The sequence below is a fragment of the Taudactylus pleione genome, unplaced genomic scaffold, assembly GCF_031769625.1.
Source record: "Taudactylus pleione unplaced genomic scaffold, aTauple2 ptg000041l, whole genome shotgun sequence".
NCBI lineage: Eukaryota > Metazoa > Chordata > Amphibia > Anura > Myobatrachidae > Taudactylus > Taudactylus pleione.
Window position 1 is genome coordinate 23,780,923 of NW_028284443.1, and position 17,660 is coordinate 23,798,582.

Below are 17,660 nucleotides of genomic sequence, written 5' to 3' on the forward strand. Positions count from 1 at the left end.
AAACGAAACATGTTGCACTGCAGAAATTTTTCACACGCTAGAGAATTATTCTGTAACCTTCTTTATCTGCCTCAAGATAAAGTTGGACATAACAAAATTTAGCAAGTAAAACAAATCATGATACATCAGGTTGGTCACAGATCATCTAATGGAGCATACACACTGTCAGATTTGTCAAATGAACGATTTGACCAACGATTTGAACTATGAACGATTTTTTACTGCATTAAAATGAATGGAATCATCCAAATCTGACGGCAAACACATCAGATGTCAGATATCGTTATCTGACCATCAGGAACGCTCATCGTTTATCGTTCATACATGTCAGATTTTCCTTCAGATATGAACGATTGAACGATTTTTTAAATCGTTATCGTTCAGATCTGAAGAAAAATCTGATCGTGTGTATGCACTATATAACACTCAAGGTGCCGACGCATTTGAATTACAAATAGTGAAAAATATGTCCAAATCGTGAGTGTCCACTCACGATCACGATGCGCGTACCCGCTGGTTGTAAATCGCATCTTCAGATCTTGCCTGCTGCAGGTAAGATCTGCCAATCTCAGACACTATGTGGTGCAATAGATTTTGTGCACGATAGATCTCAAGTCAGATTGGACACTTTTTAGCACCATATCGTGTCCTGGAGTGGCGGGGACCTGCTGGGGAGAGTTCAAGGGAAATCGGACACGATCTCGCATCATGAGCGCATTGCCTAGTGTGTAGGCATCTTCAGATATGTTAGCCTGGCCACGCAGATTTCTTTGGTTAATTTTCTGAGTTTCTGTATTACGCTGTGTGCACAGTTATAATAACAGATAACTATTGGATCATCAGTGATCAAGGTGTCAAATGGATATCTGCGGAACTAATAGTACACGCGTGTGTGTGAGATCCATGGTTGAATTGAAAGTGAAGCAAATAACAGCATTAGTGTGACTAGATTAGTTACTGTGTTATACTGGCTGGTTACAGACTGAATATTGTTGTGAGGGGGAGGAAGGATCTTGACCATAACTAATGAGAGCAGGTCAGCAGGATATATTATTTTGTCTTTCAATGTAATTGTCATATGACCAGGTCATAGTGTACCTGAGGTATTGCTGTAGCCTTTTTATCAAACATTCATACCTATGCTGCCATTGAGATTTATTAACATGCCCATAAACTGTAAAGAATGTAAAATGTTTTAAAAGAAATGTACATGTTTCTTCATGATTAGCCATTAAGGGCAGGATAGATGGGCCAGTCATCTTTTTGTTTTCCTTCCACTTAGTTTCAAAATGAGAGGTGTTGCGTGTCTCCAGTTTTGATTGCCGGCTAAACACAAAACGACTTCTCTTTTTCTAAACTGTTGCAAAACAGCTTTGTGCTTCACATTATTGGTCATACTTTGTAGAAAATATCATACTCTCTAGATCATTCTTTGGAGTTATAGAGATAATCATTCCTTCTTGAACCACACTCACCATTGGGGAGTGGGTAGTCCCCACACAGTAATTGTGTGTGTGTGTGTAATATTTCTCGCTAGGATGTTTTAGCAGGACGTCGCGCCCTGCTCAAATTCATAACTGCAAAGTGCACCCTGGCCTTGTAGCGGCACCCTGCTGAAACAGCCTGTTGGGTACCGTCCCCACCCGCGGGCCTTAGTGTCCCGCGGGGTGGAAGTTGCAGTGTAGCACTCACCGCTAGTGAATAGATGCCATGCGCACTGAATGTTTTTTGCAGTGAGTGGATAGTTTGGGGGCAGCCCAGCATGGCTTATTTTAAGGATATACTCCCTCTACTCATGGCCATACCTCTTTCTGTTGCACGCGCTGTAGTGCATTTTTTATGGTCTGGCACCCAGCCCCATGCCGGACCTAGAATTGTGTGTATGTATATATTTTTTTGGGTTTTGGATATTCTTGAAAGTGCGAATAAAGCCCAAAACGTTGAAAAATTGGCTGCTTGAGTGCATTTATTTTATCTATATCAGACCAGCAGAGTGCCATTCTCCTGTGATTTTCTGCATTCTCAAATGAGCATCCTGGCATTTGCTATCGGAAGCATTGGTGTGTGTGTGTGTGTGTTACACCGAGAAAGATAAGGCCAGCACTCCGCAAAAAATAATACCACTTTCCCTGGTGCCCTCCATGGTAACAGAATAACTCGCATATCTACAGTGAATAACGGAGGGTTCAGTGAATATAAAGAAGCCTACACAAAGTTGATTGAGAGCAGCTGTTATTCACTGTGTATGTATGTATGTGTATATGTATCCGGTTTTACCCGGGTAGACCTTAGTTATTTTATGGTTTCCATTTCCATCTCACCACTTCAGTAACACATTAATCCCATCACCTCTATGTAATGCATCACTGCTGTAGTAACACATTTTCCTCCCTCGCCCGTGTTGTAGCACATTCCCCTCCCTCACCTGTGTAGAAATACAATCCCTCACTTACACCTGTAGTAACTTAATCCCCTCCCTCTCCTTTGTAGTAACACATTACCCCCGCTCACCTCTGTAGTAACACATTCCCCCTCCCTCGCCCATGTTGTAACACATTCACCTCCCTCACCTGTGTAGTAACACATTTTCCTCTCACTGCTGTAGTAACAAATTCCATTTTCTCACTTTTCAAATAGGGGAGACACACCAACTGCCAGTGATGTTTGGCAGCAGTCGGGGTGACAGTTGGTGTTTGAATATTGTACTGTGCTGCAGCCACGATCAGTCAGTCAGGACATTGCACAAGGGGAAGAAACATTTTAGCCCTTTTCAACCCCTTAGGAGTCGAATTTTGAAAAACTCCTGCTTACTGCAGGTCGGCACTCATTGCAAAACAAAACAGGAGACCAGCGTTTACCAACGTTTCTCTGTTTATGTAAACATTTTCCTCAGGGCATAAACAAACATAATCACCTACTCAACTATATACCCCTATGTCACAGGAAGCGCCAGCATCAGCGTCACGAAGGAGACCAGACCATGTGATCTAAGCAGCCAGTAGACATGAAAGAGATAGGTAACCTAGCAGCAATGTACACAACAACAAACCACAAGCAGATCTTAAATGACTGAATAGAGCAAACATGATTCAGATAGCAGATCTAGCTGAAATAAGTGTCAAAAGTGGTCTATATTATTTATATATATATATTGGGGGATAAACAACTGTATTATGCCCTAGAAAATAAAGGACAACAGTGTCCCTAATATACATCAAAAGTGGCAATAAGAGCTTATACATACTCTATAATAAAGACCATTGTGGCCCAATGTAAATTCAAGTTACACACATTTTTAATCTTGCAGAAAATAAGCCAGTGCCGTTTGTTCGTTGTATTTTTTTTGTAAGTGCCATCTATCTGGCTTGAGTTATTCATCTAGGTAAGGCACCTGGAGAGGCTGTCTTTGAATTTGGGCCAAGTGTCTTGCATTGCGAGGGGATTATATACATATTAATGTGACGCATTGGGGGGGTGGGTACTTGCAGACACTTTCTGCCACTGGGGATCTTCGTATTCACTCTAGGGCACCGGACCTAAAAAGGGCACTCTAGCACGCGTGCTTGAAAAGGGGGCATGGCCACGAGAAGAGGGGGCATATCCTTAACACATGCCCCCTTTTCCTAAGCCTTGGGGGCGCGGCCTGCACTTATGAACATGCTGGGCTGCCTCCAAGCTCTCCTCTCTCTGTGAATAGATGCATCTCTTCACCGGCAGTGATCGCTGCACCACTATTTTTCCCCCCCGCGGGTGGGGACGGCACCCGGCATGTTTTATGGCGCCCCGCTAAAAACAGCCTAGCGGGAACGCTAGATCTATTACCACTAGTGGGTGAGAAAATGTCAGTGGGCTTCTGTTGCACCTCGAGGATCTGTTAAAACCTAGGAGTGGGATGTACAATTTCCAAGGGATTTTGGGGAAAAAAAAATTTAGCCAGGTGGTTAAAGATTCTTGCAGATTAATGTATGTTTCACTGTACTACCATATGGCCTCTATATGCTTATGCTACCAATATTAATATTCTCTGTAAAGCACTGCAGAACATGTGTGCATTATATAAATAACTGGTAATAATACCAATCACCTTGTAATGCTACCATTGCCCACTGTATACTTCATGATATGCCTCACCCCTACACAGACAGTAACAGTAATGTCATTATGTAATATTATGAGAGTTAAAGTATTACAGTAATTTCTTTAGTGTTTTTTTTGACTGAATGAATGGTACCCTACATTTTGCCGCAAAGCCATGCTTGAGGTGGTCTGGTTTTATGTGGCTAACCCCATATAATAGACTACGGAGGTGATACAGCAGACGACAGATTTGCTATCGCATCTGCTAACATAGTAGCAGCTGCAATAGCAGTAATATGGTAATGCAGCAGGAGACGTCTTGCCTCTTGCATGCATTACTCATCCCAGCTGCGTCCAAGGATGCAGCATTGGATCATCTGCGATCCCATCGGCCAGCTAAGTGACCACGCGGTCATGCAAGCCAGCTGCCGCAGATGAGTGAAAGAGACCAGGAAATCATCTGTTCACTACTGCCCCCACACACCTACCAAACGGCCGGTGACACGCCTTCATTTTGGGAAACTGAGGCCGTCGCTGCCCACTTCCCGCCCAGAATTGGCAGCATACTGTCAATCGTTGACAGCCTGCTGCCGGACTGCATGTGACATCACAGACCCATACTCAGATTCCCGACCATCATGAATCTATGATCAGTAGTGCACTACTGAATCCTCCCATGTGTCATTGGAATTATAGCAAGAACCTTTTGCCAGTCTCTGCTCCTCCACAATTTTACACTTTCTCATATATTCCATTCACACTCATTCTGATTCTACTTTATAGACAAATGTTCTATAGAGTCTTCTATGAAGGTTACTTATACCCTACCCATTGTCAAATGATTGGTCTTTTTTTCCTCCTCCTCATGTCCTAAATGTTCTAAACCAGAAACATTCTTGTACCACTGTTTGTCTGGACTGTTCTTTTATTAAAAGATTTTGAATAAAATAAAACCATTTTGTGGTTTCAGATTTATTATCCAGTTATGTGCCCTGATCTCAACAATTCTGGACAATTTTCCCACGGAAACAAGGATTTCCTCTGGTTGTTAGGAAGTTGCTTCTGATACTCAGCTGTGGCAAAAAAAGTGTATACACCAACAGTGTATTAACTATTCTCCTTATGGTGCATATACACGGTCAGATTTTTCCTTCAGATCTGAACGATAACGATTTATAAATCGTTCAGTCGTTCATATCTGAAGGAAAATTTGACATATCTGACATGCCTGGACGATGAACGATGCGCGTTCCCGTTTGTCAGATAACGATATCTGACATCTGATGTGTTTGCAGTCAGACTTGGACGATTCCATTAATTTTAATGCAGTCATAAATTGTTCAATCGTTCATCTGACAAATCTGACCGTGTGTATGCTCCATTACTTGCAACTGTTTAAAGAAAAGTTATTTTATGTGTTTGAGATGCACTGGTTAGACACATCTTTACATAAGGAACAAAAAACTTAAAATTTCTTTTCAATATCTGAGACTTTTGTAGACACTCTTCCACTGAACTCATAACAAACCAGAAACTGCTTTAATCCACATTATGGTATGACACCAGGATCCTTCTTGCAGATTCTCCAATCTGGTTATAACCTGCAGCAGTTTCTCAAATATCTTGTATGTTCCTCTATTCAAGTTTTCTTTTTATACTCCAAAACAATAAGCAAGCTGCAAACTGTTCTCAATCCTCCCCTCCCACACCCTCCTCTTATGCTTTCTCTCCTTTTATATTATTCCAGACCACTATTGTTTTTTCCTTTTTGCATTAAGGGCCTTATTCAGAGAAGTAAGCAAACCCGATGCTATACTTCTCCAATGTTATGAGATCTGTACATGCACAGATTTACTGCCCATGTGCAGATAATGTTCCCTGCGATTGCACACTGTGGGCCTGATTCAGAGGTGGGAATAGAGAGAGAGATAGCACTTAACTGTGTACCTGCACAAACAATGTTGAAATGCAAGGGGTGTAAATACATAATTTTTTTTTTTTTGCATGTAGGGTAAATACTGGCTGCTTTTACATGTAGCCCACAAATACTGCACAGCTTTATTATTACTCTACAATTTAGATGTCAGTTTGGACACCTCCCTCCCAAATCTAAATCTCTCTGCACATTTTAAATCTGCCCCACCTGCAGTGCAGCATGGTTTCACCAATATTATCAGTTCAGAGAGATATCTCTCTCTATTCCCAACTCTGAATCAGGCACAGTGTCCCCAAGCCGCACCATGATTGACTTGTGGGTGTGGATGGGACGGCAATGGGCAAGGTTCTCAAACGGTGGTATTTTTGTATAAAAAATTAGTAACTGTTCAGTGCACGAGGGAGTCCTATGTTAGCATGTTTTTAAAACTTTTCGGTTAGGAGGAATTTTTGTACTTGCCATAAAATATATTCCTCACTGTTCAGACTGTGGGTTTAGAGAGGAGGCTCAGAAGCAGGCACTAAATAGTTAAGTAATACCACTTTCACGCCAAAATCCCAGGTCTAAGCCTGGTTAATGAACACTGGGCCTAATTCAGACCCGCTCGCGAGCGCTGAGCACTCGCAAGTGGGTCGATGGTGCCCTAATGCGCATGCGCACGACGGAGGGAGCTGTCGATGGTGAGTGACAGCACGCCCCCTTTGGTGGGCGTGCCGGGGGCGTTGCTGCCCAGACGTAGGCGTTCCCATGGGAACGCCTCCCGTCTGGGTCCGGCCCCACTGACATCACTAGTGATGTCAGAGCCAAAAGCACTCCTGGGTTTGCGGCAGCGAGACCCTACCGCAGGGTCTCGTCGCAAGCCCAATGGTCGCGATGGTCATGACCATCGCGACCATCTTTTTGGCCGCTCGCATAAGCTGTGGGTGGTCACCCGCAGCTATACGAGCGGCCAGGAGGCCGCTCCATTTTTAGGTAGGAGGGCCCTGATTCAGAGCGAGCACTCTGGTCAGAGCGTCCGTATCTGAATCTGGCCCACTGTTTCAGCCAGTGTTAAATCTGGTCATACCTCTTTCACACAGCACGTTGACCCATTGGGCTCTTCCTGGGCTGTTGCCTTCCACACTGCACCCATGTCAGTCCTGCAAAAAATAATAGTTACAGGCTCACAAAGATGAGTCATGAAAAGTGGGCGCTTTCAATCTGCCGATGAGCAGCTTGTGTGTGGGTGTGTCGGCCCCATTTTCGAGGCCACTGCCTGCATCTTCCGACTCTGGCACCAGCAGCATGAAAACACCGGCCATGTTGAACAAGCACGTCCTCAATACAGGGTGAGGTGCTGGGTCCCTAAGATGACCTTTGTGGATGCCCTAATCACCTGGTGTGTTTTTCCCACATGGTTATCTGATCCATACGATCTCCATGTTGCCACGGAGGCTCTGGTACATGTAGATGGAGGAGACCTTTGTTATCCTCATAGCTCAGGAATGACCCAGATTGGCGTGGTACAGAGACTTAATGGCCATTTTGGTGACATATGTTACAAAGAGAAGTTCTCCTAAGTCAAGGGTCCTTTCTGCACTTGTCTTGGTAACTTTAATGGGCATGGTACTTGAAGTTTAGATTCTAAAGTCCAAGGGGTCTTATGATGCAGTGGTCCAGACTATCCTGAGAGCTCACAAACTGGCTACTGCTAAGGTTTATCATCTGGTTTATATCAAGGATAAAAATTACAGTGCTCTTAGTCCTATATGGGAATGTCCCTAGCTGCTCCACTGGTAGAGGTATCCCATCCTCTTTAAGGACATATAATAAAACAATAGTGTTGCATTCTGGGGCAATCCTAGTATGTTATTGGTATACAGTATATTCTTATGTGTCTTAATTATTCTTGACCATGTATTGTCCTGTTTTATCAACAGTGTCATCCTGGTTTGGAAGACCTATATTGGGTGGTGTGAGCACAGAGGTGTTCCTGTGTTTGTTTCAAGTGCATCGCCCGTTTTCCATGTTACAGGTTGGTTTGGACCAGGGTCTTCAACTCTCATCCCAAAACGATCAGGTCTCTGCTTTGCCTATCCTGGTTCAGAAGTGGGGTGGCTTTGAACCCAAAGGTGCAGACCTTCATGCAGGGTATGATACTTATTCAGACTCCTTTATGTGCCACCTATTTATCCTTAAATCTGGACTTGGAGGCTCTTCAAAAGGTCACATTTGATCCTCCTTAGTATCTGGATTTACACTTGCTTACATGGAAGTTTTCTTTCTTACTAGCTATTGCTTCGGTTAGACACATCTCTGAATTGGCGGATTGTCTTTTCCTTCTCCTTTCATCCTGACAGATTGGTCTTGAGTACTAGGCCATTTTTTTTCAACCAAAAGTGGTTTCTAGTTTCCATTAGATCAAGAGAATGTTCTACCAGCTTTTCAGCAGTGTCGTTTTTGTAATGCTTTCAACTCTCTAAAGATGTTGTTGTCAGGGCATTGCAGATTTACTTTGAATGGACAGTCTATTGGTCCTGTTTGATGCCTACAAGTGGGGAAGGTTTGTCTCAAAGCAGAAAATTGCTAGGTGGGTTCCTGCTATTATCAGATAGCAATATGTCTCTGTGGACAAGTCTGTCCCGGAGTCTAACAGCTTGCACTACTTGGACCCCCCCCCTTTCCTTAGGCTTGCTTTGGTAAGTGTCAGTCCGAAGCATCTCTCAGATGCAGAGGAAAGAGAATTTTGGCCTTACTGTAAAAATGTATTCCTCCTAGGCCATCTAGGGGACACAGCGTTTCCTCCCCGGGTTGTTTTGTTATGCACATTGTGTTCTCCATTTAAACTGAAGCTCCGTCGGTGGAGGGAGTTCTGAGTTTGTTTCATTAATGCCCCTTTCACACCAAGCATTTGACCTGGGAAATTGGCATTAAACTCTGGTCACGTGTCTGTGTGAAAGGGTCAAACTGATTTCTGTGTGCCAGGTCTGCGACTCTGGTCACTGCCAGGGTTATGCCCGGGACCGATCCAGATATGCAGTGGTGTAAAAGGTAGGATATGGGTTATTCTACCCAGGTTGTGTTTACAAGCTGCTCATCGGCAGATTGAAAGCGCCCACTTTTCATGACTCCTCTTTGTGAGCCTGTAACTATTAAGGGGCCTATCCATTAGCAGATGTTTTTCTGAGCGATGAAAGACAAAAGATATCCCTTGAAAATTCCAGTGGCTGTGCTGAACGATATCTGTCATGTATATGACAGATTTTTGCACATGATGAACGATATCGCATGACATCATTCAGGGAGTGGATTTTTTTTCTCTGCAGTGCTCTGTAGCTGCTGCTAATATCTTTCGTCGTTTACCGCATTGACCAACATGTTGGAGAGATGAAAGATTAAATTTATCGGCCGCAGGAGTGCGCATCTGTCATCGTTCAGGGCCTATCCATTAGCAGATAAATTGAACGATCGAACAATATATCGTTCAATCGTTCAATTTATCTGCTAATGGATAGGCCCCTTTTAGTTTTGCAGGGCTGACATGGGTGCAGTGTGAAAGGCAACAGCCCAGGAATAGCCCAACGATTCAACGTTCTGTGTGAAAGAGGTATGACCAGATTAAACACTGGTGTTTATTAACCAGGCTCAGATCTGGGATTTTGGCGTGAAACTGTTCTTATCTATTTAGTGCCTGCTTCTGAGCCTCCTCTCTAAACCCAGTCTGGACCGTGAGGAATAGATTTTATGGCAAGTACAAACAGTCCTCCTAACCAAAAAGTTTTAAAAACATGCTAACATAGGACTCCCTCGTGCACTGAACAGTTACTAATTTTTAATACAAAAATACCTTGTCCCACTACACACAGTGGTACCTACAATCAGCCATATTTATGCAGCTAAAGGGACATTACCCAGTGTATTATAAAGTATTGTAATTTTATGTAGTGCTTATGGTATGCAGTCGGGAAGTCGGCGGACCTAATCCCGACAGCAGGCTTCCCGACTTCTTAATCCCGGCGAGGGTTAAATGACAGGCGTCTAAATGTCGACACCTGTCAGTTTACCGAGACCGGCGCCCGGCATCCCGATCGAAGTGATGCCGGACAGCCGCGGGGGGAAGGATTAAGTTTAGGGCTCCCGGGGGGACACTTAGGGTTAGGCACCCCCCCGGGAGGTTAGGGTTAGGCTAGGGGGAGGGAAGGCTAGGGTTTGGCACCCCCCCCCAGGGGCCTTAGGTTTAGGCAGCTGGGAAGGGGGGGTTAGGCACCCCTAAGGGAGGGTTAGGGGGTAGAATTTGGTTGGTAAGTACTTACCTGGGACGATCTGGATTTTAAGCCTGTTCGGCCTGCTGCTGTCTGGATTTGAACCGCCGGCCAGGGGTCCGGCAGTAAATCATACCGATTCCGTGCTTATATATGAGTAACTAGCGACCAACTATGGCTTCACACGGGAGCAATTTCATCTTGCCACAGCCCCCTGCATCTCATAACAACCTACACCATGTCACCACAACCCCCTGCATCTCACCACAGCCTCCTGCTTCTCACTACTGCCACCTGCATTTCATCACAGCATCCTATATTTCACCACAGTCCCTTGCATCTTACCACAAGCCCCTGCTTCTCACTCCTGTTTCTCTGTATTTTCTGGGCTTCCTGTTGAGATTCCTCGATGTGGTGCCCCTGTCCGAGAACACCGCTGACTTCCATGGGAGGTGCATCCTGTTCACCAAGGGTGTGTGGCTGAGCGGGAACATCACGCTGGAGAGGGAGCATTTCACGGTGGAAGAGTGTTGGCCGGAGTCCGCCTGCAGGTTCAGCGTAGGGATGGACATCGGAATCCGATGGTTAGTAACCATTTGTGTTCCGATGGTAGTGTTTTTACCATATGATGGTGGTGGTCCAATGTTTGCCACCATCAAATGGAAATCATTCAATAGTGTTCCAATGGTTGGTTGTTTTTATTAAATTTCTGATAGCTATGCCTCCCCTGGCTCCTTCCTGGCTCCTGTGACTGCATCAGGCCATCTTCATGGGTCTGTGGGAGGCTGTCTCTCACTCTCTGGGCCTGATTCAGATTTTGGAATAGAGTAAGATAGAGCAAGTAACTCTATCGCTGGACAAACCATGTTGAAATGCAAGGGGTGCAAATAAATACTTTTTTTGCATGTGGGGTAAATACTAGCTGCTCTTCATATTGCCTAGAAATGCTGGACAGCTTTATTTTTAAACTGGAATTAAGATTTCAGTTTGGACACGTCCCTCCCAAATCTAATTTTCTCTACACATTTTAATTCTTCCCACCTGCAGTGCAGCTTGGTTTTACCAGATACACAGTTAATTGCTCTTTCTTATGGTGCGATTTCTCTGGTCTATTTGAACGATAACGATATGGATCATATCATTGTTGTTCAAATCGACCAGTTTCTGGCCCCTCAAAACGATCAAACGATGGTCGATGCATAGACACTGATGGTCGATATCGACCAGGTAGGCCTGGTTACTATAGGGACCCGCAATTGTTATAGTCGACGGGGGTTGGTGCATGTGCTGAATGTTCAATATCTAACATCCAGCACATGCAGGACGATCAGCCAATGATCGTTATCTGATCGACCAGAATTCTGACCGTGTGTATGCACCAAATCTGAATCAGGCCCTCTTGTCTGCTTCAGACGTGATCCTGCTCCAGTCCCTGCCTCCCCCCTCTCTAGGCTGCTGCTAAGCAACAGGGCACATTGCTAGCTCTGGTTGGCTAACACTTTGCTGATTCAACACTATGGGCAGCTACTGTACAAGTTACCCACTTTTTTGTAAGATTGGGTTTTTGTTTTTTTTGTAACTAAAATAGTCACTGCTCAGCTTCCTTTTGTCACAGATGAATGGTTCATACATCCAAACCTTCCTCGACCAATTTTGTATAGAATAGTGAAAACCCCATAAAAATCCATCCAGTGGTTGAAGAGGTTTGCCCGAACGAACACACAGACCCCAAAGCTGGGAACTTTATTATTTATATAAATATACAGTATATCAGAGAGAGAGATCTCATACTTGCCAACTGTCCCTCATTGTCAGGGAGTCTCCCTGACATGGAAGTAATCTCTCTGAAGAGTCTATAAATCTCCCTGATTGCACCTTACCCCCATTATGAAGCTGTTACATTAAAAAGAAAGAAAAAAAAAGCAGATCTATACATTCAAATGGGATAATTAGTGTAATTTCCCTGCACTGGTTATAAGGCACAATGATCCCTATGGCTACATGCATTTTTTGAAAAGTATCAGTGTGTTTTCATCACCAAGTAGATCTTACTAACTGCTTTGGGGCTCATTTACATTTGATGCAAGTCAATTTTATGACATGCCCCTCAGATGTAGCAGTACACGTCCGCTTTACCGCCGCGCTCATAGGTGTTACTTTCACATTCTCCCTGAAATGCTTTTTTTCAAAAGTAGGCAAGTATGAGATGTGTACATTTCATGGCTTTTCACGTTTGCTTTATCTTAATAACCAAAATGTCAATTGTGGAGAGGGATGTTACCAGTTCTTGCACAACAACTAACAAATACTCTTATAGGGAAAAAAAATATCACAGTAAAACATAGTTGCCAGTTATGTGACTTTTACAAGTTTGTTTATTTAAAAGAGCTACTAAAATTGTGGTTGTTGTGAGGTTTTCCTACCAAGAGCTGACCTTGTCAGTAATCACGCTGAAAGACACTGCAAACAGTCTGCTCTTAAACCTCCTTTTGCAGAAAAATGAGAACAATGGCTTGCACTGAGTAGTAAATACATTATCAAACATGTTAAGGCATAGACACCTATTATTCTGAATTGTATTGCTTTAGGTTTTTTGGGTTTTTTTTCCTTCAAGCATGTGGTAACCTCATTGGCCAGGTCCCACTTTGTGATTTCACCAGTATGTACAAATACTGACAGCAGTCTGGACAATATAAATTGATGCATAATAATACAAAAGTGGATGGGCCTATGATAACATAAATTGTGAAATCAACACCAGCTTTTATACTATTTACTGTTTTATGTGTCTGGCTCACTAGGGGTGTTGCTGTGTCAAGGGGAGATGTATCAGACTTTAGAGAGAGATAAAGTGGAGAAGTTGTCCCTACCAATCCGCTTCTAGTTATAATTTATTGAGTACAGTCTATAAAATGACAAACGCTGATTGGTTGCTAATGGCAACTAATCCACTTAATCTCTCTAAAGCGGCCCATACACAGTGCGATAAATCAGACGATCCGACGGATTGGTAAGATTTGGCTGCTATATCGCACCATGTATGGGCATAATATCTGACAGCGTGTGCACCCGTGAGTTTCGTACATCGCACCCCCAGATCTTACTGCAGGTTCAGTTGATCTGGGGATGCGATGTGCGATCCCATGCAGCGCTATACAGGTGGGGGAGGAGGGAGCCGGCATATCGGGCGGTCAGCCACCCAATCGCACCATATGTGGGGACCGCCCAATATGTCGGATGTCGGATCCCCCGTTGCGTCGCACGGTGCATGTCACACTGTGTATGGCTGGCTTTAGAGGTGATACATCTCCCTTCCCCACACTTAGGACCTGATTCAGAGCCGCTCGTAAGCGGCCGCTCGTTCACTCCGAGCGATGTTTGCCCAACTGCGCATGCGTACGGATCGTTATACGCATGCTCGAACCAGTCAGTGCGGTCGAAATTCATGTGCTCGCAAAATAGCGAATGCCTGATAATTTGAGTGACAGGAGGAGGCGTATGTGGGTGGTAACTGGGGAAGGTGCTTGAAAACGGGGAGTGGAGATCCGAACGCAGTCGTGCTTAAAGGTCAAAACGGGCGTTTTAAGGGTGCGCATAATTAAAACAGCAGCGTCATTGACCACGTCACTGGGTTATTTTATAGCCAGAACTGCTCGCAAAATTGTGGTAGCAAAAACCAACCCCAAGAATAGCGAGCAGTTCATACCCTGGTCGATGTACTCGATTAATCTAATAAATAGCGGACATGACGTAGGATGCGAGCGGCCAGGGGGTGTATTTTTTAAAAAAACGACCACAAGTTTTGTTCGCTCGTTCAGACCTAGAGGCGTGAACAGACCGCAAAGAGCGAACGGTTGATTTGAATAGCCACCCCTATTTTCTGGACGAGCGAGCGCTAATTGCGTCCGGCTCTGAATCAGGCCCTTAATGTGGTCACTTAGCACAAACCAATGGGTGTGTCCATAACCCTGGTCAGCATTTTACTAAACAAATGCCATCTGCCACCAGTGCTTATTGCAAGGAAATACCTCCTAACCTCAAATGCACTCCTAACACCCACACACCTCCAAATTTGACATGGACATCCTGTTTGCAGGATAGACCTTGTGACTGTCCTGCCATAGTCTGTACCGTTGGGAGGTATGCCATAATGCTTTTTCCTCCAGGTTTATACCATTTCTTTTTTTAAATATATTTTTATGCAGTTTATTGATGAGCCTTTTCAATCAAAATACTGACTAGTATAGCATACTAGTTCAATAGATCACTAGCTGAAGTACCCGGGTTTAAATCTGTCAACATTTTAAAAATAATTAACAACTTAGCAGCTCTTCCACACACCCATGAGGAAAGTCTGCCTGGTGCACTCCGCCATGAGGTCTGACCAGGACCCCAACCATTCCATTAGGCATCCCAGACCAGTTGTCAACCCTCTGAAGTTTTCATCTAGTGGAAGGCTCAGAACAGGCTCCCTGGGTCAAAGTTCTGCCCAGCGTACACCAATGGGAGGTCTGACCAGGACCCTGGACCACCTCACGTTGGTTTCATTGCAATCTGTGCAGGGGTGTCCAAATGCATAACCGGACAGACACACAAACAGACCAATGAATTTTATATACAAGATTGATCTCCAAGGTGATATCTATAGCCTTAATTATTTACAGTATGCAATAATATATGTTTTCCTAATAAAATCTGAATTAATGGAAACAGAATTTGCTATTTAGACAATTTCTTTTTTTTTTTATACATAGCTATAATGCACAAGAGATGCTAATATATGTATATACTTTTGAAGTGCACCATCATTTTTGCCTTGTTTGGGCTGTGCAGAAATCTGAATTAATATATTAAAGTGCAAAGAAGTCTATATTGTTATACTTTACCTTTTATATGAATACCATGTTACTTTAAGCTCAGTTAAGTCTTAGCTGATTTTATACAGTTCTGACATGTGGGTGCAGGTTTCCAAAGCTAGGTCCTACATCATTTTATTAGTGTATGATTTATATGCTCAATTTCATTACATATATTGTAAAGTATTCAGCCACAAATGTAAATATGTACTGCACATACCCACCAAAAAAAAACGGTGTACGCCTATGTCCTTATGCTGATATGACTCTTTCCACCTTAAGCTAAGAGACACGGATTGAGTGGTGGGGTGGAGGAATGTCTAATTATATATATATATATATATATATATATATATATATATATACATATACATACATACCTATACCTGTTTTGGCCGTATTGTTTGAGGGCTGATGCAGATGCATACCAATGATGGCTTTCACCAATACAAGCTATCCACTGTTCATTAGCTGTGCGTTCACATCTGAAGCTGATGGGTACTTTCTTCATTGATTGTGCAGAACTTATTATTTTTGTGTCATATTTAAAAAATATATTTGCTACTTTTTATATAAGCAAGAAAAGGAATATTATAGCTGTTATATTATAAAAGGCTTTTTTATTTAGATTAAAAAAAATGCATTTGCTATTATCAAAGGAATTATTTAACAACCTTTTCCTGTGCCAATGGGCTCTATTTATTAACATTATTTTTACTAAAATAAAGTGAAAAAGGGTGTTTTTACACCCTTTTCACATTATTTAGTATCACCAAAAGTTACTAAAGGGCTATTGGAGTAGAATTCGTAAAATTCTACTCCAACCCCTAATTATCACTTATTTTTAGTAAGCAGATCGCATTTCCCATAATTGTAATGGGAAATGTGATCTGGCCAAAGTTACTAAAAATAAATTGTGAAAAAATACTGGGGAAAGCCCTGTGATAATAACGCCATCTGTAGGTGGCGTTATCCAGGGTCTCCCCCAGTTACCGGACTCCTGCTCTAACGGACAGAGCAGAGCCCGGAGCTGGCCCCAGTGATCAGCTGTGTGGTCTAAACAAAAAAAAACTTGCCTAAGTCCAGGGACCGGTGATCGGGGCTCCAGGTGATATTCTCCCTCCGGGCAGCTGATCTCCCATCCTGCACTGGGGCCCGGTCGTCACCTGCCCGAGTCCCAGTGCAGGATGGGATGTCAGCTGACCGGAGCCACGGAGGATATCACCAGAGCACCGATCACTGCAAGTAAGTGTAATTAAGGGGGAGGAGGGGTCGTGGGGGGCGGAGCTTAGCAACGGCCGGCACATGCGCGAGCACTTGTCACAGTATTTTTTGCAAAAATATTATAAGTGTGCGGAGGGGATTTGCAGGGACAGAGCTTTATTGCAAGCTATGTCCCTGCAAGGGATTTTTAGTAAATCCCTGTGATATTGGCTGAATTTGCAAGGCAAATTCAGTCGGTAATATCACACTACAATCTGCATTCCCAATGCGGATTGTAGTAAATAGAGCCCTATGACTTGGTTGTATGAAAGTGCAAAGATGGATTCATCTTGCCATACCCATGTCTCTCTCTGCATGTCTCTTTATTTTTTGCTGCATATTTGGCCAACTCTGATAGTTTCCCTGGGAAAGTATGTACTATTTTTTAAGTGTTTAGTGCTTCTTGCTCTCTCCATAATTTGTTCTATTAGAGGAAGCAACCACTGGAGTTGTGCAATTTTTTTAAAAACTAGCTGGGCATAAAATAACCTTTTGGACATTTATTTGTTCAGATGCCGTCTAGTGAAATTCATGAAATAATTCTGTAGTGGCCTTCTGAACTGTAGACATATCTTGGTGATTTAATATGTATCAACAGAAAATATTTAGGTTTTATAGTTCACTGTATTTATACCACTTTCTTTTGTTTTTGTTTTTTTAGCTGGCGATTTTGATAAAATTTGGAAAGAACATTGTAAAGATGAAGAAAAACTTTGTGAATATGCTGCTGCAATGAAAAACTTAGCAGATAATCACTGGGCAAAAAAGTGCGAAGGAGAAGGTCGAATTGAATGGTGCCTCGGGTAACTAACACATTGCACTTACCTTATTGCTAAGTTTACAACTGAATTATGATATTTCAAACTTCTTGTTCCCTGCGGGGACTTATTTTGCTTGTTTGAGCAAAATAAACATTTCAATACTCCAAGATAGTACCTCGTATTATTGTTCTGAATTGAATAACTATTTAACATATATTATAGACTGGAAGCCGATGGACGGAATCCCGACCGTCTGCTTCCCGACTGTCTAATCCCGGCAAGGGTTAAATGACGCCTGTCACTTTCCCTACGCCTCACGGCTTATCGATCGAAGGTAAGCCGGGTGCGGACAGCCGCTGGGGTGGGGGTTTAGGGTTCCCGGGGGGGACTTGGGGTTAGGCAACACCCGGGAGGTTCGGTTTAGTCTAGGAGGAGGGAGGGTTAAGGTTAGGCACCCCCCTCCCCCTGGACGAGGTTTAGGGTTTAGGCGGCGGGGAGGAGGGGGTTAGGTTTAGGCACAGGGGAG

The 17,660-nt window shown here is 43.4% G+C and overlaps 1 protein-coding gene across 2 annotated transcripts in view; it reads left to right on the forward strand.

Annotated features, from left to right (window-relative positions):
* Positions 1-17,660, forward strand: part of SAMTOR (S-adenosylmethionine sensor upstream of mTORC1) — a 38,151-nt gene that overhangs the window by 7,972 nt on the left and 12,519 nt on the right. For both annotated transcript variants that reach the window (XM_088456349.1, XM_088456353.1), the window contains exon 2: positions 17,035-17,176. In XM_088456349.1, the coding sequence (XP_088312475.1) occupies positions 17,035-17,176 (142 nt within the window). The remainder of the gene's footprint in view (positions 1-17,034; positions 17,177-17,660) is intronic.